This window comes from Astatotilapia calliptera, chromosome 18 (genome assembly GCF_900246225.1).
Source record: "Astatotilapia calliptera chromosome 18, fAstCal1.2, whole genome shotgun sequence".
Lineage (NCBI taxonomy): Eukaryota > Metazoa > Chordata > Actinopteri > Cichliformes > Cichlidae > Astatotilapia > Astatotilapia calliptera.
The window spans coordinates 29,634,252-29,659,609 of record NC_039319.1 but is presented as its reverse complement, the minus strand read 5'-3'; the positions used below and the strand labels follow the sequence as shown (position 1 = coordinate 29,659,609).

Genomic DNA, 25,358 nt, shown 5'->3' with positions numbered 1-25,358 from the left:
TGTTCTGTCTTTTCTATGTTATACTGTAGACTTTCTTTGATACTGTGTCCAAAAGGAGCAGCTTTTACTTTGAAGGGGAGGCGTCTCTGTTTCCTCTTCAGGTTGGATGATGGAAGCAAATGAGTGTGTGATGTTCTTTCAGTGTTGCACTTTGTAGACGCTCCCTGAGCACTGGTCTCACAGCCAGCTGCACATAGAGACCAGTGTTGTTAGTCCAGGGGCCCGTTCTTCGTACGTCGCTTACTACATCCAAGATCAAATGACACATCCAAGATCAAATCATCGCGCTAACCGTGAGCTGGCTAATCCGGTTCCCCGAACACACCTGCTGTTGACGATTACTACAGCTGGATGAAGTAATGCGCGATCACTGGGTGTCGTAAAAGGGGCTACGCATCGATAGTAGAAACATTGATCGGCAACCCTCTGATTGGTCGGCGAAAATGTCGAAGTAGCGCGTTCGGTATGTTTCGGCAGCAGAGCAAGAACTCTTGAGTGAGGGATTTCAGGAGTTTCAGAGTTTAATCAGAACGCAAGGGAACACTGCAAAGGCTGCAAAAGCAAGGAGAGAGGGCTGGCAGAAAGTTGCTGACAAATTAAACTCGTAAGTAATTTCATATCACACTATATTATCCAATATTATATTACATTATATTATTGACTGAGAACCTTCACAGACATACATTATATTATATTATAATATGTTATATTATATCCCCTTTCACATTAGAGCCACAACAGGACCCACTAGAACATGGGAACAAGTAAAAGTGAAATATAAGAATATTCTACAGAATGGTAATATTTATCACTTATATTGCTTTCCGTCTCTTGGAAAGAGACCCTGGAATAATCTGTTTGTTTGTTCATAACAGCAACCAAGAAAAGGGCAGAGCAGAAAAAGACAGGTGGTGGTCCTGCACCCCCTCGTCAACAAGTTGGTTAAGTGACTAATACCCTCACGGGAATATCGATATCTCTCAATGAGCACACTGTCGCGCTGAGCTAAAGGATCCTGTCTGTCCCGCAATATACGCTGAATTCTGAGGACTCTCCTTATCAATCTTGCACCTTCCGCAATGGGTGGCTCGCGTATACGGACAGGACATGGCTGCTACAGACTTCCCAAATCCACCTTCGCTTTTATAGCCGTGGTCTCTCATCTTGATTACACGGAGTGATTTACAATTACTACTCTGAAATATGAATTACATCTGTAATAATCACATACATGTAATAGAATGTTAATAGTACATTTCCCTTTTTTAGGAAATGACCTGTATGTATCTGTGTGACATCAATAACAGGATCAAGTGCTGCATTATCTTTAGTTACATTGATGTTATTTATTTATGGTGAAACAGTGGTGGAATATCGCTGTTGCTTTCGTGTAAATGAAGCGGACATACCTGAGTGGCCGCGATCTAATCCTGTTTACATAAAGTAAACCTGCTCCCGAGCAGGTTTACGCTTACGGCTCTGTTGCTATGACAGCAAGTCCCGGATGAGCTTCGGGGAACCGACTGATCCAGGATCACGCGAAATCGTCAACAATCTAATCCAGCTAACTTACTTAGCGAGGTACGAAGAACGGGCCCCTGGTCAGAAGATGACTTGTTGGAATGAAAATGAGCGTGTAGTTTGTCTGCTTTAATAATGTGACTGGAAAAAGGTGTTGGACTTCAAATATGTCCATTTCTTTCACACTTCACCTTTAAAAGTGAAGCCTTGTGGTTCCTGGAAGGAAAAACACAACTTTTTCAAGTCTTTGTCCTGTTTTTATGATAAATGTACGACTTTAATGTGAAACATTCAGAGTTTTTTCTCTTGTTGTGTTTGTTTGAAGCTGCTTCCTGTTGGCTTCAGCTGTTTGGAGTTTCCATTTTCTAAACTTCTACATTCTGAACCTTCTTCAGCTCTGAACAGATGATGAAACACTGAATGATTTCAAGCTCACACTTTGTCTAATAAACTTACATCTTTCATTCTTTATACAGATTGAGGGGCTGTGATTTGTCAGAGATCAGCTGTGATTATCTGGCAGCAGCACTGAAGTCCAGCCCCTCCCATCTGAGAGAGCTGGACCTGAATAGTGAGTCCTGGTCTTCAATTAAGAACAACCTGCAGGATTCAGGAGTGAAGCATCTGTGTGGTTTCCTGGAGAGTCCAGGATGTGGACTTGAAACTCTGAGGTCAGTCAGCATGTTTTAGTTGTGCTGAGATGAATATGATGTGAAAGTTGTGCTGACACTAAACTGCAGACATCAGGCTGATATTATACTGATCCACACTGAGGATCTTCATGGCAAAGTCTGTTTTCTTCTTCTCTGGTTTAGTCCATTGACTGCAGCAAAACAATGTTCACATTTCAAACAGAACAGTGAGACTCAACGTATGGCCCGCGGCCCACACGCGGCCTGCCCACCTTCCCTGATTCAGAGAGAGGGAACCCTGATTAACTGTGTAGTGTTCTTCCTCACAGTTCTAAGTATCAGACACAACAATGAATAATCCACAGCTGACTGTCTTTAGCAGGTCAAAGGTCACGGCACACAGCAGACAGTGGGAAATATTATAACTCTGATCATTTATCAGCACATATCCATATGTATAAAACAAAGCTGACACTGTGAGACTTGATCAGAGGTGTGATCATCACAGCAGAGGCCTTTGTGTCAAAGTCACTGAGGATCAAACAGAAACACATGAAGCAGATTTTCCTCTTCTGGCTTTTTATAGCAGATAACCTTCAAAATATTCTGCAGTCCATCAAAAACTGAAGCAAACCATGAATCAACATGTGAACATGAGCTGATGCTGCTGAAGGGAAGCAAAGTTACAGAGGTTTGATTACAGACACAGCTGAGAGTTTGTAATCTGTCATCATTTTAAAAGGTTTAAATTTCTTCAGTATTGAACAGCAGAAATGAGGCTTTGTTTTCGGAGGCCGACAGCAGTGAACACAACAGCAGACTGGTGCGTAATAAGCAGTGAATAATGCAGGAAACAGATTTTTGAAGGTAAACTGTTCTTGAAGTACACTGAGAGAGAGAGAGCTGTGCAGGAAGTAAACGTCAAAGTCAGAGAGAATTCATGACGATGTTCATCAAACGTAAAGCGTAGTTTGGATCTTCTTCTGCTGCTGGTTCACTCAGTTTTGGTTGGAGACAGATGAAACCTGCAGCTTCAGGATCTGTGAGCTGTCCACTTTCAGCCCCGACGGCGTGTCCGTGTACGTGCCGTCGAGTGAACGATCCACGCTCTGTGTTTCCATCTTTGTGTGTTTAGCTGCTCTCATTTACTGTTTTATCTGTTTGCTTGTTGTTGAAATACTTTTGGGAGCTTTAACCTGAGATTCTGGCAAAATACATTTATATTAAAAATCGATTCAGGATTGAATGAATCAACATCGCTTTATTCAAATTAAAACCATTTAAATAGGAAAATCCATTTTTTTACACCCGCCTCTAATGCTGGGTAATGTCAGCTGGTCCATGTGCAGCTGGCTGTGAGGCTCAGGGAGCGTCTACAAAGTGCAACACTGAAAGAACATCATCCATAAATACTGAGTAATAACTGGACTCTCATACAGCGAGACTCAAATGCCTTTAAACATCAGCTTATCCTGCTGATCCAAGTCCAACACTGAGTTTGTAAAAACATGTTTGTCAATCATTTTGTTTGGTTTCTGAGGAAAATGATTCAATAACTTGCTGCTAATACACAACATTTCATCATATTTCCTCATAACCCTCTTTTGTCTGACCATTTGATCCCATTTGAATTTGCAATAAAGGATCCACAGAGTTTGGTGACAATAATGACAGTAGATGTTTGTGTGAAAGTGCTGGAAGCAAATGAGTGTGTGATGTTCTTTCAGTGTTGCACTTTGTAGACGCTCCCTGAGCACTGGTCTCACAGCCAGCTGCACATAGAGACCAGTGTTGTTAGTCCAGGTCAGAAGATGACTTGTTGGAATGAAAATGAGCTTGTAGTTTGTCTGCTTTAATAATGTGACTGGAAAAAGGTGTTGGACTTCAAATATGTCCATTTCTTTCACACTTCACCTTTAAAAGTGAAGCCTTGTGGTTCCTGGAAGGAAAAACACGACTTTTTCAAGTCTTTGTCCTGTTTTTATGAGAAATGTACGACTTTAATGTGAAACATTCAGAGTTTTTTCTCTTGTTGTGTTTGTTTGAAGCTGCTTCCTGTTGGCTTCAGCTGTTTGGAGTTTCCATTTTCTAAACTTCTACATTCTGAACCTTCTTCAGCTCTGAACAGATGATGAAACACTGAATGATTTCAAGCTCACACTTTGTCTAATAAACTTACATCTTTCATTCTTTATACAGATTGAGGGGCTGTGGTTTGTCAGAAATCAGCTGTGATTATCTGGCAGCAGCACTGAAGTCCAACCCCTCCCATCTGAGAGAGCTGGACCTGAGCTACAACTACAAGCTGCAGGATTCAGGAGTGAAGCATCTGTGTGGTTTCCTGGAGAGTCCAGGATGTGGACTTGAAACTCTGAGGTCAGTCAGCATGTTTTAGTTGTGCTGAGATGAATATGATGTGAAAGTTGTGCTGACACTAAACTGCAGACATCAGGCTGATATTATACTGATCCACACTGAGGATCTTCATGGTAAAGTCTGTTTTCTTCTTCTCTGGTTTAGTCCATTGACTGCAGCAGAACAATGTTCACATTTCAAACAGTGAGACTCAACGTATGGCCCGTGGCCCACATGCGGCCTGCCCACCTTCCCTGATTCAGAGAGAGGGGACCCTGATTAACTGTGTAGTGTTCTTCCTCACAGTTCTAAGTATCAGACACAACAATGAATAATCCACAGCTGACTGTCTTTAGCAGGTCAAAGGTCACGGCACACAGCAGACAGTGGGAAATATTATAACTCTGATCATTTATCAGCACATATCCATATGTATAAAAACAAAGCTGACACTGTGAGACTTGATCAGAGGTGTGATCATCACAGCAGAGGCCTTTGTGTCAAAGTCACTGAGGATCAAACAGAAACACATGAAGCAGATTTTCCTCTTCTGGCTTTTTATAGCAGATAACCTTCAAAATATTCTGCAGTCCATCAAAAACTGAAGCAAACCATGAATCAACATGTGAACATGAGCTGATGCTGCTGAAGTGAAGCAAAGTTACAGAGGTTTGATTACAGACACAGCTGAGAGTTTGTAATCTGTCATCATTTTAAAAGGTTTAAATTTCTTCAGTATTGAACAGCAGAAATGAGGCTTTGTTTTCAGAGGCCGACAGCAGTGAACACAACAGCAGACTGGTGCGTAATAAGCAGTGAATAATGCAGGAAACAGATTTTTGAAGGTAAACTGTTCTTGAAGTACACTGAGAGAGAGAGAGCTGTGCAGGAAGTAAACGTCAAAGTCAGAGAGAATTCATGACGATGTTCATCAAACGTAAAGCGTAGTTTGGATCTTCTTCTGCTGCTGGTTCAGTCAGTTTTGGTTGGAGACAGATGAAACCTGCAGCTTCAGGATCTGTGAGCTGTCCACTTTCAGCCCCGACGGCGTGTCCGTGTACGTGCCGTCGAGTGAACGATCCACGCTCTGTGTTTCCATCTTTGTGTGTTTAGCTGCTCTCATTTACTGTTTTATCTGTTTGCTTGTTGTTGAAATACTTTTGGGAGCTTTAACCTGAGATTCTGGCAAAATACATTTATATTAAAAATCGATTCAGGATTGAATGAATCAACATCGCTTTATTCAAATTAAAACCATTTAAATAGGAAAATCCATTTTTTTACACCCGCCTCTAATGCTGGGTAATGTCAGCTGGTCCATGTGCAGCTGGCTGTGAGGCTCAGGGAGCGTCTACAATGTGCAAAGTGATTCAATAACTTGCTGCTAATACACATCATATTTCCTCATAACCCTCTTTTGTCTGACCATTTGATCCCATTTGAATTTGCAATAAAGGATCCACAGAGTTTGGTGACAATAATGACAGTAGATGTTTGTGTGAAAGTGCTGGAAGCAAATGAGTGTGTGATGTTCTTTCAGTGTTGCACTTTGTAGACGCTCCCTGAGCACTGGTCTCACAGCCAGCTGCACATAGAGACCAGTGTTGTTAGTCCAGGTCAGAAGATGACTTGTTGGAATGAAAATGAGCTTGTAGTTTGTCTGCTTTAATAATGTGACTGGAAAAAGGTGTTGGACTTCAAATATGTCCATTTCTTTCACACTTCACCTTCAACCCTTTAAGACCTACCATAGAACCAAGTCCGCCAGAGCTTATATTATATTTTTACCTGCTGTGGAGCCATTTTTGGGAGCATTTCAAGTTGCTATACATCAATACAACCATTATAGCCCAGATTTTAATAATATGTATTCATTAAGTGCATAGTAATTACATAAATTGCAAAAAAGATCAATAAACTACAAAAAAATTGAAAATCGTTTTTGCTTTTTTAACATATATTTCTAGTTAGAGAAATTTAAGAGGCTTATCCCTCAAAACTGTAAATACAAAAAAGTTGCACAAAATAGTTTCCCACCACAGGAAATTTATTTTGAGTGCCTTCATAGTTTTATTTTTGAAATACACCAATTTTTATACACTGCAGGAAAAAAGAAAATAAATATTATACTGCAAATTTGCAAAAAAGCAGCATATGCATCAAAATAAACTATTTCCAGCAGTGCAATATGAGTCCTAAGGGCACTGAAGCCCTGATCATAAAAAAGACTACATTTCCGCGAAAATGACGTCACTTCCGGTTTCGGGCAGGTAATGGCGGAAATGCAAAAGTTCACGCTGACGTCTATTCCAACATAGGAAGTGTTATGAACAGCTGATTGGATCGGCACAGCGTGTTTCTGGAATATTATGTTTTTGTTCCTGCAAGCGCTTTTTATGCAGTTTTTGCAAAGCTATATGTGGAAGGAAACCGTGACCTAGGACAAGCTGATGGCATCAGATGTAAGTACAACTCCTCCGGTTTCATATGCAAAAAAAATTATTGCGCCAGCTTACGTGGTTGCAGAGCTGCCGGGATTTAAAAATAGTTACACAAAACAGAGCATGCCCGCTCCGATCGGCTGTAAAGGGTTAAAAGTGAAGCCTTGTGGTTCCTGGAAGGAAAAACACAACTTTTTCAAGTCTTTGTCCTGTTTTTATGATAAATGTACGACTTTAATGTGAAACATTCAGAGTTTTTTCTCTTGTTGTGTTTGTTTGAAGCTGCTTCCTGTTGGCTTCAGCTGTTTGGAGTTTCCATTTTCTAAACTTCTACATTCTGAACCTTCTTCAGCTCTGAACAGATGATGAAACACTGAATGATTTCAAGCTCACACGTTGTCTAATAAACTTACATCTTTCATTCTTTATACAGATTGAGTTTCTGTGGTTTGTCAGAGATCAGCTGTGATTATCTGGCAGCAGCACTGAAGTCCAACCCCTCCCATCTGAGAGAGCTGGACCTGTACGACAACAACTTGCAGGATTCAGGAGTGAAGCATCTGTGTGGTTTCCTGGAGAGTCCAGGATGTGGACTTGAAACTCTGAGGTCAGTCAACATGTTTTAAATGGCCTGTATTTGTATAGCGCTTTACACTACATTCAGTCATCCACCCATTCACACCCACATTCACACGCTGGTGATGGCATCTACATTGTAGCCACAGTTACACCGGGGCGCACTGATAGACACTGTTTTAGTTGTGCTGAGATGAATATGATGTGAAAGTTGTGCTGACACTAAACTGCAGACATCCGGCTGATATTATACTGATCCACACTGAGGATCTTCATGGTAAAGTCTGTTTTCTTCTTCTCTGGTTTAGTCCATTGACTGCAGCAGAACAATGTTCACATTTCAAACCTTCAAAGAAGAAAAAAAATCCTCCACTGGATAATTCACTGTGAAACTCTCAAACTCTTCATTCCACCTTAAAGTCTGTCTGACACTGAAATCCAAAGCAAAATGTGCGTTTGCTTTACAGACAGCAGTCCAACACAAACATACACGCATCATCCAAAACACAGTCCAACATCCAAATCTCCTCCACTGCCAGCATGAATGATGGGAAAGAGAAGGAGGAACACTCTGACATTCAGGGTTAGAATGAGTTTCATGAAGCAGACTGTGAAGATCAAAGCTGCATTAGAAAGCTTACATGAATGAATGAGTGGACAGAAGTGGACAGAGATCATCTGAAGCACTTCAAAGGCTTTAAATCAGCACATTTCTCTTTATTCTTTATCAACCCTGTTAGTTTCTCTCAGTTTTCTGTGGAATGAAGCTAACAGCAGGCTAATAAGATGCTGACCAATAGGTTTCTATTAAAGGTTGTAATTTGTATATGAAAAAGTGCTTTGGCTCAGCAGGGATCAGCTTACAGGTAGAATACAGCTGCTGGATGGGATTAGCATGTCATAGCTATCTACCAAACTGCTAACTGGGGGATTTCAGGCCATCTATGGATCATTTTTGCTAACTGTTTATTCAGCTTAGGCTCACAGGGCTGCAGCCTGTGCCCTAGCTGTCATAGGGCAAGAGGCGTGGTCCACCTGCACAGGTGAGCAGTCCATCACAGGGCCAGCAGAGAGAGACAGAGAAGCACTCTCTCACATCCACACCTACAGCCAATTTAGAAGCACCAATGAACCTAAGCAGCATTTCATTGGACTGTGGGAGAACATCCAACCTCCACAGAAAGGCCAACAAGCTTCAACCTACAATCTTCTTGCTTTAAGGCACTAGTGCGAACCACTTTTCCCCATTTCAGCCCAAATCCTGCATCTTCCTGTTTCTGACTCCAGGCCAGCTCCACTAACGCTTTCTCATCAGACACTGCCACCTAGTTAGGGAAGTCTTAGTTCCACTTGAAGCTTCAGATTACAGTTAGTTCCTTTACAAAGAGGTGGAGGTGGTGGGGCCACAGGACCATCATCACTGAGTGCTAGGGATGGGTATCGTTTAGGTCTTATGCGATACCGGTGCCAATCCGGTACTTTTGAAACGGTGCCCGTGCTTAAACGGTGCTCGAACCGGTGCTTAAAGAATGGAGAACACAAACTTTGTCCAAAAACCTCTCATGTTTAGCTGTTTTCCACTTTTTCTTTGGTCATTTTAGCCTTTTTGGCCAGGGTTAAGGGAGTACCTGCCATCAAATAAGAAGACAGCCGCATGTAACTATGACGGTGTTTGCTAGTTCACCTTACATGCATTAATGTAATAACGTGGTTAGCCACTCAACGTAAATTACACACAAACAACATTAAGCTACTCACGCAGAGAAGAACGGCTGCTGCTGCCATCATCATCCCTCATCATTTCTGCTACACTGGCAGGGCTAGGGGCCAGGACTCTCCTCTTTGGGTTCTTGGGGGATGTTGCTAACTCCGGGTACGATAACAGGCACCACACCCACATGTGCTCAGTGTGAGGTCTTGCAGCAAGCTATCAAATATGGTGCATTTCTTGGCTTTTAAAAAAAATGCTATGCGTCGCCGGGTGTTTCATTAGATGTTACCAGTGTTGGGAAGGTTACTTTTAAAATGTATTCCACTACAGATTACAGAATACATGCCCCAAAATGTATTTTGTAACGTATTCCGTTACGTTACTCAATGAGAGTAACATATTCTGAATACTTTGGATTACTTATATATACGGTGGCCCTGGGAGGCCAAGTGGACTGCAACTTCAGAAAACACTTGCAAAAAGAAAAGTGCTGCAAAAAGAAAAATGCTGCAAAAGCACACAAAACACAACGGAAATGTTTCTGGGGAGACAATAACCCGACGGACCAGTTGCACGAACCAAAACATGTATGTACAGCTGTATCCCAATTCAGGCTCTGCAGCCATAAAGTACGCAGCCTTAATGGTCCTCAAGGGCCGCGTACTCAAAGACCGCTGAGGCCGGAAGTGCGAGGCTTGTAGGCTTGTGAAATGGGATGGTCTGGCCTCCATGGCGCTGCCCAGGTTGCTTAGCAACCATGAAACTAACAGCTAGAAACTTTTCATACAGCTTTGTTTGACAGAAATGAAGGAGAACATATTTTGTACATTTGTTTCTACATGAGCTTTTTGTGATTTGATAAGTATCTGAGGCTGAGACCACAGGACTGTAAAACATGATTGTTGGGCTTCATTTCTGTACTGAACAGTCATTTAAAGATTAGCTACTAAATAACAAGTAGCTAATGTTGTTCATGAGACTAAAGTCATCTCACTTTGGTAATGTAAATATAATATGGCCAATATTATAGTTATATTAATCGTTATTAGTTATTACAGCAGTGAGTTTGAACTCAGTGTCAAATACTGAGCTTCAGTAAAGATTCAAGTTGCATTCATTTATATTTCCTATCACCTTAAATCTTCACTCAAAGACAAGTATCTTTGACAGTGTATCTATAGATGTATTATATATGAGACAAATATTGTTCTTTTAGTATGTTGGCATTACTAAATTTGGCTCAATGCTTACATATATGTGTAAAAAGAAAATGTACGAGCTGTAATAACTGTTTCTGATAGAATGAAGAGTAGACTGATATATTAAATATTCCTTTATTGGGTGAGAAAATCAGACCATGTCATAACTGCTTTAAGTCATACAGAATAGACATCAGAGCCTTAAACAGGCTGACTTCTGCTAAATGGGTCAAACTGGGTAGAAAGTACACAAACACATAACATCCTTATAGAATATGATTTAACACTATAGATCAACTTACCTCAGAATATATAAAGCATATTATGCTGTCCTCGCCCTGAGTCTCTTAGTTTCACCAGCTAGACAGCGAGATAACGATGCTCCAATAACCAGACTTATTTTCCTTTTTGCGCTGTTTTATTGAAGAATGGCCTCTGACCATTGCCTTCTCTTTGACCATCGTAAAACTGAAAGTACAAAATACTGTATTAGCTAACTAATATTGTAAACTAGCTTGTTACACTATTACTGCAAGCTAACAAAATAAAACTTTCAAATGTACAAATTAACGTACAATTTTTACACAAAACAAAAGATAATAATTATTTTATCGACACTCATACCTACAGACATATCTTGTCCAAGGCAACAACATTTTAAGGTCCGTATCAGCTTAGAACGATAACATTACGGTATCACTTTCCACCATCTTTTATTTCTTTTTCATGTTCTCATTTTTCCCTTCCCAACGTAACCAAAGCCATATTAAAAAGCAGCCACTAGAGGGAGCTCTACGGCAGTTTACAACTATAATATCCAGTTTAAGTTATAAAAGGCAGAACACATATAAACAATTACAATAATATGATGCAACAAACACAGCAGTGCTACTAATCCAAAATACTCAAAGCTTCATAGAACTGAAACAAACATTTATTTTTAGCTCCATCCTGCTGCTGATACATACTTTAGGTTTCTGAATGTTAAACTTGTTGCTGCCTTTCATAGTGTGTAACCTGAAGGCCCTGAGTACTTTCTCCCACACTGAAAACACTGGGATGATCACATTATTTGGACATTACCTAATAAGACTGATTCAGGACAGACAATTAGTTATTTTAAACTTTTCTATCAGTCCTTGAAAAAACAGGGAACAGTCTGTCTATTCTCTCCATCTGTCAGCTGCTGCTGGCTCTTCCTCCTCCTCTTCCTCACACACTGCTGAGTTTGTCCTGGTGGATCATCAGGGGTGCAAAGCCTCACAGATGATGTGCAGCAGTGTGTCCCTCAGTCTGTCCTCACTCTGGACACTTGCAGTTGTCACACATAGAAATCAAATGTGTGATAAGCTGCAGGATTCAAACACAAGTGTAACTTATAAACACATGTTCATACTTTTATTACACAGTCAGAGAGAAAGAAACAGGGAGAGAGTGCAGGACAGACAGACAGGTGACAGTCTCAGGTGTACACACTGCTACACAACAGCACAAGAGAAGGAGGATTTAGTGCTTGTGTTATTACGAGTGCTAAACAAGAAAAGTTCCCAGATGGTACAGCGGACACATGTGTGACTCCTGTGATTAAAGCATCTTTCTTTCAGCTTAACGAGTGAACCGTCAGCTCGTTCAAACACACGTTAAAGTCTGTTTGGCTCGAAACCACCGAACGGAGGCAGCAATATAACATAGCTAACATTAACAGTGCAGTGAATCCTGCTTGTGCCGTGATATTCAGGACTGCAAACCGAGCAGCATCACTGACTTTCAGCTTGTTGTGTTTGTGGATATATGACTGAGTTTAATTATCCACAAAATCATCACAATCTCTGTAAGATTAAGGTCGACTATCAAACGGCGCATAAAGTAAAGGCTTTAAAACAAAGTAAATGCTGAAAGTACAAATTTCGCTAATGTCACATAACTTGGCCGGCATGTGGCCAACAGTAATGTTTTAATGTTCTTCATTATTAAACATTTGCACATAAATAAGTGCAAGTGTTTTTCTTTTTGCAGCAATTTTCTTTTTGCAAGTGTTTTCTGAAGTTGCAGTTGTATTGGCCTCTCAGGGCCACCGTAAATATATTATCATGCTGTTTACAACTACATGAATGTATGTCTGTGAAGGTTCTCAGTTATCCAGGTCATCGTAGTCAAAGGAGCTTGCAAAGAAAAGCATCTGGACTTCTTTAAGTTACTTGAAGACGTTTCACCTCTTATCCGAGAAGCTTCTTCAGTTCTAAGGTCAAATGGTGGAGAGTCCCAGATATAACCCAGCCACTGGTACAGATATGTAGACGACACATGGGTCAAAATCAAGACACAAGAAGTGGAATCCTTCACTGCGCACATTAACGCTGTGGATAAAAACATCAAGTTCACCAGGGAAGACACAAAGGACAACTGTTTGCCTTTCCTGGACTGCGCTGTGCACATTGAAGAGAACGGCAACCTCAACATCGAAGTTTACCGGAAGCCCACACACACGGACCAGTACCTCCTCTTTGACTCCCATCACCCTCTGGAACACAAACTTGGAGTAATTAGGACCCTACACCACCGGGCAGAACATGTTCCCTCTAAGCCTGAAGGAAAAAAGAAGGAACACACATGTAAAGGAAGCACTCAAAACGTGCGGCTATCCTAAATGGGCGTTCTTAAAGTCAGCAAAGAGGCACAGAAAAGAAGACCAGACACCAGCGAGGGAGGATAAGAAGGACAGATGCAATAACATTGTCATCCCCTATGTAGCCGGTGTATCAGAAAAACTCAGGAGAGTTTTCTCCAAGCATGACATCCCGGTGCATTTCAGACCCAGCAACACGCTCAGACAAAAACTGGTTCACCCGAAAGACAAAACGCCAAAACACAGACTTAACAATGTGGTGTATGCTGTACAGTGCAGCGAGGAATGCCCAGACCTCTACATTGGAGAGACCAAACAGCCACTTCACAAGCGTATGGCACAACACAGAAGAGCCACCTCCACAGGACAAGACTCAGCAGTCCATCTGCATCTTAAGGTCAAAGGACACTCTTTCGAGGATGCCAATGTTCACATTTTGGACAGAGAGGACAGATGGTTTGAAAGAGGAGTGAAAGAAGGCATCTATGTCCACTGTGAGCGACCATCTTTGAACAGAGGCGGGGGTTTACGACACCAACTCTCTGCCATCTATAATCCAGTTTTGAGATCCCTTCCCAGACGCCTTAACGCCCACTCACATCCTGGGCCATCTGATCTCAGGAATTCGCATGATAAGGTGGGGCCAGGTTTCACAATGAGCTCACCCGAAACTCTGGCTGATTGGGACCCACACCCAGTTTCACACCTTGTCTCAGGCGATTAGAGGATCATCAGGGGGTCCTTTTGTCCCTCTGTGGGGGGTCACTCCCACTAGGTTTATATCTGGGACTCTCCACCATTTGACCTTAGAACTGAAGAAGCTTCTCGGATGAGAGGTGAAACGTCTTCAAGTAACTTAACCCTTTACAGCCGATCGGAGCGGGCACGCTCTTTTTTGCGTAACTATTTTTAAAGCCTGGTAGCTCTGCAACCACGTAAGCTAGCGCAATCATTTTTTTTGCATATGAAACTGGAGGAGTTGTACTTACATCTTATGCCATCAGCTTGTCCTCGGTCACAGTTTCCTTCCACATATAGCTTTGCAAAAACTGCATAAAAATCACTTGCAGCAACAAAAACATGATATTCCAGAAACACGCTTTGCCGATCCGATCAGCTGTTTGTAACACTTCCTACGTCCATCAGCGCGAACTATCACATGACCGCATGACCTGCCCGAAACCGGAAGTGACGTCATTTTGCGGAAATGTAGTTTCTTTTACCATCGTGGCCTCATGAGCTTATACTTGTGTTTTTAAAAGTTATGTTTGACTTCATGACTTTCTGTGTCGTTTCTGGGATGCTTAAGACTCATATTGCACTGCTGGAAATAGTTTATTTTGATGCATATGCTGTTATTTTGCAAATTTGCACTATAATATTTATTTCCGTTTTTCCTGCAGTATATAGAAATTGGTGTATTTCAAAAATAAAACTATGAAGACACTTAAAATAAATTTCCTGTGGTGGGAAACTAGTTTGTGCAACTTTTTTGTATTTACAGTTTTGACGGATAAACCTCTTAAATTTCTCTAACAAGAAATATATGTTAAAAAAACAAAAACGATTTTCAATTTTTTTGTAGTTTATTGCACTTTTTTGCAATTTATGTAATTACTATGCATCTAATGCATGCATATTATTAAAGTTTGGGCTATAATGGTTGTATTGATGTATAGCAACTTGAAATGCTCCAAAAAATGGCTCCACAGCATGTAAAAATATAATATAAGCTCTGGCGGTCTTAAAGGGTTAAAGAAGTCCAGACGCTTTTATTTGCAAGCTCCTTTGACTAAATGAATGTAGTTCCGTCGGGAGAGAAAATAACCGGGTCCTTCGGGTTATTTTCTCTCCAGAAACATTTCCATTGTGTTTTGTGTGCTTTTGCAGCATTTTCCTTTTTGCAGCATTTTTCTTTTTGCAAGTGTTTTCTGAAGTTGCAGTCCTATTGACCTCTCAGGGCCATCGTAAATATATTATCATGCTGTTTACAACTACATGAATGTGATTTACTGCTATTGCTGGAGGTCCGCGGCTCGTACCCAAAAATTAGCTTTACTTTGTTGTCTGGGTCAAGTTTGCTAGCGAGAGAAAGAGAAAGGCTGCTCCAACGGAACTTATTGTTTCAGAGGAAAACACAAACACAGCGAACAGTCGAGTCTTAATAGCGTACTTACAACTGGACTTATCAGGCACTCTTTTTGGCTACAGTGGTTATTGTTATATTAACATGCTTCCAGCTCCCGTTTATGCTCGATGACAACTCATACTTTTGCTTTTTCTCCCTCCTCACGCTCACAGAAAAATAACGTGTATGGCAGTCCATTCTCCCTGCAGCACGGACTACACTGTCCATGAGGCTACATTCTTTAGGGCTATGCTTGTAGCATTCCGCCTATTAGCTTAGCACAACAACAACAACAACAAAAAGGCGCTCTCTCACCCAGGAAACACACATTCGCAGAGAGAGCAACACCCTGTAACCATGGCAACAGTAACGCTGCCGCCTGGAACAACAGAACGTACCCGCGACAATATGAATCAGGAAAATACCGCCATGTAATCCATTTATTTCAACAAAGTAACTGTATTCTGAATACCACCTTTTTAAACGGTAACTGTAACGGAATACAGTTACTCATATTTTGTATTTTAAATACGTTACTTTTAATTCCGTTACTCCTCAACACTGGGTGTTACCTCCTTTGCACAGTATCACCTTAAAGCAGCGGTCCCCAACCTTTTTTGCGCCACGGACCGGTTTATGCCCGACAATATTTTCATGGACCGGCCTTTAAGGTGTCGCAGATAAATACAACTAAATAAAACTAGTACCGGTACCGAAAAAAGAAAATTTTTTCATAACACACGTGAAAAGACCAAGGAAAACCGAGTAAATGATAAAAACGATAACAAAATAACGCTGAAAACCGATAAAAACCCTGAAAACGATACATTTCACACCTGAGCCTCAACTCTCGCGGCCCAGTACCAAACGACTCACGGACTGGTACCGGTCCGAGGCCCGGGGGTTGGGGACCGCTGCCTTAAAGCACTTGTTGCAGGCTGCTGAGTTTGAATCTTTTGCTGAGAAGTACAGCCAGACCTTTGACTGCTTCGCCTTGGTCAATTTTAATCTGTAGCTCTGCTCTAAAAGAACGTAGGTACCTGGGCCTGCCTACTGTACTTGGAAAGGTAAAATGATTGGCAAGAATCCAAAGTGTATGACATGTCGGGAAAAAAAAGCACCGAAATGTGCACTGCTTTTCGGTTTGGTTACTACCGTTTATGTCAGAACTGGTGCCATAATGGCACCGGATACCGGTACCCATACCTACTGAGTGCCATAGGACACTTATCCTTTGTTTCCATATGCTGGGAACTTCCTGTTGTTCCAAGGAGGACTGGAAAATGTGTGGAAATTTCCCAGTCAGTTCCTCACAGCACACTTCAATCATTTCCCTCCCACAGCATCAGGACCAGGGCTTTTTCTCTCTTTGATCAAACTAAGAGATTTCCACACAAACACCTCATCAGTGGGACTCTCAGAGCTACCAGCCCTTTGCTACAATCACAAAGCTCTTCATTGAAATCAATGATATCAAAGCTGGAATCAAATGAGTCCAAGTCTTCTGCTGATTCAGCATCGCATTCATCTTTGCTCCTTGTTCTGCATCCCCACCATGGACTTCATTCCTTTCCAAGCCAGGCTTGAGTGTCCTTTATTCAGCTCATCCTCTGCTTTACTTTTACACCTGATTTTAGCTGCTTTATCTCTCTTTCAACAAGTTTCTGTGCCTCAATCTTTTTCTTCTCTCCCTCATAACAAGACAGCTTCTTCTGCCTGAGAACATGTTGGAGTGATTTACTCATCCAGGGCTGCTTATTGGGGAAAATACTTCCTGTTTTCAAAGTAATCCCCATTTTTCCCAGAAAGAAATGTAAATAGAAATCAATGATCTAAGTGGGAACATGAGCCTTTAAAACGTCCCAGTGGGTGCAGTCAAAGCAGTCCCTCAGTCCCAGTATAGAGTCTTTGGTCCAGACTGGAACAACTGTGTGCCCAGTTTGAGCTCTCTTCAGTCCTGTGACCTGACAGACCCAGAGGGGCCATCACATCACATTTAGAAGCTCCCCTAATGGAGCCACAACACATGTCCAATACTTAGTCTGTCTTGTTGGACCAACTGGAAGAAATGATTCAAGGACTTAGTCACAGAACAGAGATTCAAATCTCCAAAATCCAACTGGCTGCATCAGGACATATAGTCTGAAACTCTGCACAGTTTCCTGTTTGAAGCTGCTTCTTGTTGGCTTCAGCTGTTTGGAGTTTCCATTTTTTAAACTTCTACATTCTGAACCTTCTTCAGCTCTGAACAGATGATGAAACACTGAATGATTTCAAGCTCACACTTTGTCTAATAAACTTACATCTTTCATTCTTTATACAGATTGAAGGACTGTGGTTTGTCAGAGATCAGCTGTGATTATCTGGCAGCAGCACTGAAGTCCAACCCCTCCCATCTGAGACAGCTGAAACTGAGCTACAACTACCTGCAGGATTCAGGAGTGAAGCATCTGTGTGGTTTCCTGGAGAGTCCAGGATGTGGACTTGAAACTCTGAGGTCAGTCAGCATGTTTTAGTTGTGCTGAGATGAATATGATGTGAAAGTTGTGCTGACACTAAACTGCAGACATCAGGCTGATATTATACTGATCCACACTGAGGATCTTCATGGTAAAGTCTGTTTTCTTCTTCTCTGGTTTAGTCCATTGACTGCAGCAGAACAATGTTCACATTTCAAACAGTGAGACTCAACGTATGGCCCGCGGCCCACATGCGGCCTGCCCACCTTTCCTGATACATTCACTGAGTATAAATATCCAAACAAAAGTTCATCCCAATTAAAGGGAAGTTGCATACTAAAAATGATCTGTAACTCAGAATGAATCGATACCCAAAAAATGTTGATCATTGGGCAAGACCAAAACAAGTGGAAATGTTTTATTCCTTGGGCCCCACAGTTTCTCCAGCAGCTAGAGTGATTACAATAATGTTTACTTTGTGCAGGAGTAATAAAAAACCTACAGAGACTCTTCCAACCAAAACATCTCCATATATTAGAACTAGAAATTCTCCACTGAAAAGCACACTGCTGATACCAAATGTCATTTGAAATTGCTGTATTTGTTTCCCTTTCCCATTTTTTTAAATGTAGGTAGTATTCCGCTTCTTAACCTCTTGTATACCCTTATACAGTCTAGAAATCACCTTGAGGCTGGGATCTGCCTGGTAAGCCTTGACAAATATATTCAAAACAGGTAAAGAGAAAAGATCTGTTCTCTTAGGTATAAAGTTATGTAGGTGATGCCTAATTTGAAGAAACCTAAAAATATCCATTTTGCTTAACTGGTATTGATCTTTTACTCAATGGAAGTCCCTAAGAATTCCCTTATCGTAAAACATACAATATGCCATTAAGCCTTGTCCTGCCCATTTTTTATATCTTACATCTAACTTATTGGGTAAAAAATCAAAATCAAAAGCGCACCATCTTAAAATCCTAACCTCTTCATTCCAATCATTCTTATTAAGAAATTGTAACCAAAGTTTTAAAGGCAGGTTAATCCATTGGTTTCCTTGATGAATTTGTTTTTTTAATGAGTGTCACATCGCCTAAGATTACCTGAATTGGAAAATCTCTTAAGGCCACTGTTTATATTTCTATTTCTTTCCATCTCGCTTGGTAGTCTACATTACACCAACACACTAATATCCTCAATTGAGCTGAAATATAATAATCTTTCAAACATGGGAACCCCAACCCCCCTTTGTCTTTAGCCAACTGAATAGTTTGATACTTAATCCGTGGTTTTTTCCCCTGCCATATGAACCTAGAGATTATTTTGTCCCATTCCTGAAATTGTTTATCAGTTATTTCAACTGGGAGTGTTTGGAACAGATAAAGCATCTTGGGCAAGATATTCATTTTAACTGTATCAATACGTGATTCAAAATTTAAAAATGGTAATAAGTTCCATCTTTTACTATCCTCATTTATTTTATAACACAAAGGATTAAAATTTGCATTATATATCTTAGAGAGATCTTTAGTAATATTTACTCCAAGATACTTCATCTGCTCCGACTCCCAGTTCAAATTGACTTTAGACTTAATTTCCTGATTTGGCTTATAATTAAAAGTTAATACCTGAGTCTTCGATATATCTAGCTTCTAACCTGATATTGAGCTAAAGGTCTCCAGAAGTGACAACAGCTTGGGGAAAGTAATGTTTGGATTTGTCAAGTAATGCAAAATATCATCAGCAAACAAGGAAATCTTATGCTCTCGACCCATGATCTTGACTCCAGTAATATTATTGCTTTGTATAACACTTTGAGTCAGGGCCTCTATGAAAAGAGCAAAGAGTGAGGGACTTAAAGGGCAACCCTGACGTGTCCCTCTCTGTAAATTAAAAACATTAGAAAGCGCCCTGTTAACTTTAATTCTTGCCCTTGGTGATTTATATAGTGCTTGTATAATCCTGATAAACGATTGATGAAATCCAAACTTGCCCATGACTTTGTATAGAAATTCCCAATTAACCCGATCGAAGGCCTTTTCAGCATCTAAGCTCATAAGGACAATCTGAATTTTATTTTTCCCAACATAATCAATAACATGTAATGTTCGGCGAACATTATCTTGCGTTTGTCTCTGCTTAATAAAACCAGTCTGATCCAAGCTAATTATATGAACAAGAATATTTTCAATTCTTTTGGCAAGGATGTATGTGAATATCTTATAGTCCAGGTTAAGAACACTAATAGGGCGGTAATTTCCACAATCAAGTCTGTCCTTTCCTTCTTTAGCTATTAAGGAAATAGAAGCCTCATTCCAAGATGGGGGGATTACTCCCGTCTTTAAAATATAATTGAATGATGTTCTCATCAAGGGAATCAATAACTCTTTCATTTCCTTATACCAATCTGATGGGAATCCATCCGGGCCTGGGGATTTATTAGGTTTTAATTTTGAAATAGCTTTTTTAATTTCAATTTCAGATATGTCCTTGATTAAGGTTATATTCTGGTTTTCATTCAGCTTTGGTAAGCAAAGTGAGTCCAAGAAAGATATCATACCTTTAACATCCACTCTAGGTTGTGTGTATAGTTCTTTGTAAAATTTTAAAAAAGCTAACTGAATGTCTTCCAATTTATACACAACGTTATTTGTTTGAGGATCCTTTATTTTATGTATTATATTTTCTGATTGTTGTTTTTTTTTTAATTTATAGGCCAGTAATTTTGCAGATTTGCCTCCTACCTCATAGTATCTTTGTTGTAAAAAAGCCACATTTTTTTGTATTTCACTTGAAAAAATTTCATCAATTTCATTTTTCTTCTTTTGTATTTCTAATTTCAAAATTATATCTGCGCTTATTTTATGGGCGTCTTCAAGATATTGTAGTTGCGCCTGGAGTTTTCTTAAATGCTCATTTCTCTTCTTTTTTAACCCTTTAGAACCGATCGGAGCGGACACGCTCCATTTTGAGTAACTATTTTTAAATCCCGGTAGCACTGCAACCACGTGAGCTAGCACAATATTTTTTTTTGCATATGAAACCGGATGAATTGTACTTACATCTTATGCCATCAGCTTGTCCTCGGTCACAGTTTCCTTCCACATATAGCTTTGCAAAAACTGCATAAAACGCTTGTAGCAACAAAAACATAATATTCCAGAAACACGCTTTGCCGATCCGATCAGCTGTTTGTAACACTTCCTACGTCCATCAGCGCGAACTATCACATGACCGCATGACCTGCCCGAAAGCGGAAGTGACGTCATTTTGCGGAAATGTAGTTTTTTTTTACCATCGTGCCTCATGAGCTTATACTTGTGTTTTTAAAAGTTATGTTTGACTTCATGACTTTCTGTGTCGTTTCTGGGATGCTTAGGACTCATATTGCACTGCTGGAAATAGTTTATTTTGATGCATATGCTGTTATTTTGCAAATTTGCACTATAATATATTTTTTTCGTTTTTCCTGTAGTATATGAAAATTGGTGTATCTCAAAAATAAAACTATGAAAACACTCAAAATAAATTTCCTTTGGTGGGAAACTAGTTTGTGCAACTTTTTTGTATTTACAGTTTTGAGGGATAAGCCTCTTAAATTTCTCTAACTACAAATATATGTTAAAAAAACAAAAACGATTTTCAATTTTTTTGTAGTTTATTGCACTTTTTTGCAATTTATGTAATTACTATGCACTTAATGCAGACATATTATTACAATTTGGGCTATAATGGTTGTATTGATGTATTGCAACTTGAAATGCTCCAAAAAATGGCTCCACAGCATGTAAAAATATAATATAAGCTCTGGCGGACTTGGTTCTATGGTAGGTCTTAAAGGGTTAAGTTAGTACTGTAACCTATAAGTTTTCCTCGTATAACCGCTTTTAGGGCATCCCATAAAATACTCGGAGAGACTTCTTCATTGTCATTTTCCGCTACATAATCTATTATATCTTGGCTAATTTGCTCTTTCAACGAACATAGAGTACTTGTATTTAATCTCCAAGATGTAACTCTTCTTTCGTATCCAAGCACTACTTCCAGATACAATGGGCATGATCCGATAAATCCATCACTCCTATCCTGCAATTGATCACACTGTTAAAGTCTTTTTGACAGATAAAGAAATAATCCAATCTAGAATAAAATGAATGTGGGTGAGAAAAAAAGGTATAGTCCTTCTTGATGGGGTTTAATTCTCTCCATACATCTATAAGCCCTAAATCCTTTAAAATTAATTTAATATTTTTGGTTCTTTTATTTAATCCCGGGGACTGTGGGTTTGATGAGTCCAAAGACGGATTGAGTCAAACATTCCAATCTCCTCCCAAAATCAGAGCACCTTGTGCCTCTAGAACAATCATTTCAAAAACCTGTTTAAATTTTTTTTAACTCTGATCCTGGGGGCGCATATACATTTATAAGAGTAGTCAGTGTACCCTCCAGATACCACTTAACTAACACAAACCTCCCCTCCTTATCACCGATTTCTTGAATGCATTCAAAATTTAACCTACTTGAAATTAAAAATACCACACCTCTTTTTGAGCTCTGAGGACAGGAAGAAGAATACTGGTTAAATTTCCATTTCTTTAGTTTTTCATGCTCAAACTTCAGTAGGTGAGATTCCTGTAGAAAGGCAACTTCTATTCCTTCTCTTTTTATTTTTGACATAATTTTACTTCTTTTAATATGACTCCCCAAACCATTTACATTAAATGACACTAATTTAGTTACCTTACAAGGCATTATTGTATGACCTTATGATTTTAATCTCTGCACATAGCCAAAAATCGCAAAGTACACCCTGATGAGGAAGAAAAAAAAGAAAGAAAGAGAAAATCATTATTAAAAAAAATAAAAATATTGTACAACAAAAACATACAATCATGTTGACTTCCAAAAACATAAACGCTATATTAGCTGTAATTGGTGAGGGAGAAACTCTTCTGTCCACTTGTGGAAGAGTGCCCTCTTCGGCACACAGGCCGGAAGCCCAGTGGTCTGTAGGGTCCTGCTTACTATGCATATAAATGACCCGGCTTTAATGTACTTTTATATGCCCTCTTTATAGAATTATCTACTTTGTCCTGTTTTTATGAGAAATGTACCACTTTAATGTGAAACATTCAGAGTTTTTTCTCTTGTTGTGTTTGTTTGAAGCTGCTTCCTGTTGGCTTCAGCTGTTTGGAGTTTCCATTTTCTAAACTTCTACATTCTGAACCTTCTTCAGCTCTGAACAGATGATGAAACACTGAATGATTTCAAGCTCACACTTTGTCTAATAAACTTACATCTTTCATTCTTTATACAGATTGGGGCGCTGTGGTTTGTCAGAGATCAGCTGTGATTATCTGGCAACAGCACTGAAGTCCAACCCCTCCCATCTGAGACAGCTGGACCTGACTGACAACAAGCTGCAGGATCCAGGAGTGAAGCATCTGTGTGGTTTCCTGGAGATACCAGGATGTGGACTTGAAACTCTGAGGTCAGCCAGCATGTTTTAGTTGTGCTGAGATGAATATGATGTGAAAGTTGTGCTGACACTAAACTGCAGACATCAGGCTGATATTATACTGATCCACACTGAGGATCTTCATGGTAAAGTCTGTTTTCTTCTTCTCTGGTTTAGTCCATTGACTGCAGCAGAACAATGTTCACATTTCAAACCTTCAAAGAAGAAGAAAATTCCTCCACTGGATAATTCACTGTGAAACTCTCAAACTCTTCATTCCACCTTAAAGTCTGTCTGACATTGAAATCCAAAGCAAAATGTGCGTTTGCTTTACAGACAGCAGTCCAACACAAACATACACACATCATCCAAAACACAGTCCAACATCCAAATCTCCTCCACTGCCAGCATGAATGATGGGAAAGAGAAGGAGGAACACTCTGACATTCAGGGTTATAATGAGTTTCATGAAGCAGACTGTGAACATCAAAGCTGTACTAGAAAGCTCACAATCCTTACACCTGACAGACCCAGAGGGGCCATCACGTCACATTTAGAAGCTCCCCTAATGGAGCCACAACACATGTCCAATACTTAGTCTGTCTTGTTGGACCAACTGGAAGAAATGATTCAAGGACTTAGTCACAGAACAGAGATTCAAATCTCCAAAATCCAACTGGCTGCATCAGGACATATAGTCTGAAACTCTGCACAGTTTCCTGTTTGAAGCTGCTTCCTGTTGGCTTCAGCTGTTTGGAGTTTCCATTTTCTAAACTTCTACATTCTGAACCTTCTTCAGCTCTGAACAGATGATGAAACGCTGAATGATTTCAAGCTCACACTTTGTCTAATAAACTTACATCTTTCATTCTTTATACAGATTGAGGTGGTGTGGTTTGTCAGAGATCAGCTGTGATTATCTGGCAGCAGCACTGAAGTCCAACCCCTCCCATCTGAGAGAGCTGGTCCTGTCGGGAAACAACCTGAAGAATCCAGATGTGAAGCAGCTGTATGATCTTCAGAGTCCAGACTACAGACTGGAGTCTTTGCGGTCAGTAGAGTGATGGAGTGAGTGGGTGGTGCTGTCAGCAGTATTGTACTAAACACAGTCAGTATGAAACAAAGATCCAGTGTTTCCTGTAAAGCTGCAGCTTCTCAGTGAAGCTGTGAGAGGAGAATGGTGACAGGCTTCAGGATTGGACACAAACACTTCTTGTTTCTGACCTTTATGGTGACAATAGTAACAGCTGCCACACTCTGATCAAACAGTGTCAACAGCCAATAAGCTCTCTGAACAAAGCAGCACGCAGACCAATGACTGCATTCATTTCCAAGTTTAAAGCAGTGAAGAACACAGTCTGTAGGTGAGGAAGAATTTAGTGAGAGCAGATGTTTGGATGGAATTCCTCCAGTTAACAGCTGGAACCGTCCATCTGGATTGTTGGGCTTGTTGTTGGGGTTCCTACAGAGCTCAGAGTGGACACACCAAGGTTCTTCTAATGAATGAAAGTCCAAACTCAAACTAGGAGGGAAAAACATTTTCATCAACTTCAATAAAAATCCAAAGATTAGAAAAAGTGAAGCAACAATGAGTCCTAGTACAGTCCCAGCACTGAAGTCCCTGCTGCTCTTTATACTGGATGTGCTGCATCACTGACTGACAGCTGATGAAGAGTCTGTGGAAACACTTGTTTATCTCCTCTGCTCTTTCTTCTTCTCTCTGCAGGTGGAGCTGATGATGGTAAACAGGACGGTGTGTGTGCTGAGAGAGGAGGAGCTGTGTCCTGATGATCCAGAGAGGTTGAAGCAGCAGCAGCTTGTGTGTAGAGACGCTCTGACTGGGCCATGTTACTGGGAGGTGGAGAGGAGAGCTTCATCCAGCATTGACTGACAGAGGAATGAGAAGAAGTGCAGATGACTGTCAGTGCTGCAGAGTGAACTGCTCTGAGAACAGCTCCACTGTCAGACACAATGTAGAGTCCAGCATCATCCCTGTGTGTCCCTCTGGATCTGACAGAGGATCATCAGTGTATCTGGACTGCTCTGCTGCTGCTCTGTCCTTCTACAGTCTCTGCACAGTCTCTGGCTTCAGACCCTCCTGGATCAAACTCACCTGGAAAGACTTTCAAACATCACTCAATAGATTTGAATACAGAATATATTTGATATATACTGTAGATGTACTGTAGAGTTGCAGTTTGTCACTTGTAAATACAGTCTGTGAGCAGCTGTGAGCTGAAAGATCTTTCTAGAAA

General features: G+C 40.4%; 1 protein-coding gene across 1 annotated transcript in view; it reads left to right on the top strand.

Annotated features, from left to right (window-relative positions):
* LOC113010916 (NACHT, LRR and PYD domains-containing protein 12-like) overlaps positions 1-24,855 on the top strand; it is a gene marked incomplete at its 5' end in the record, with an annotated part of 31,493 nt that extends 6,638 nt beyond the window's left edge. Inside the window, 6 exons of the mRNA XM_026150197.1 lie at positions 4,353-4,529; positions 7,383-7,556; positions 17,513-17,686; positions 22,963-23,136; positions 23,984-24,154; positions 24,830-24,855. Of these exons, the coding sequence (XP_026005982.1) occupies positions 4,353-4,529; positions 7,383-7,556; positions 17,513-17,686; positions 22,963-23,136; positions 23,984-24,154; positions 24,830-24,839 (880 nt within the window). The remainder of the gene's footprint in view (positions 1-4,352; positions 4,530-7,382; positions 7,557-17,512; positions 17,687-22,962; positions 23,137-23,983; positions 24,155-24,829) is intronic.
* Between the last annotated feature and the right edge of the window lie 503 nt (positions 24,856-25,358).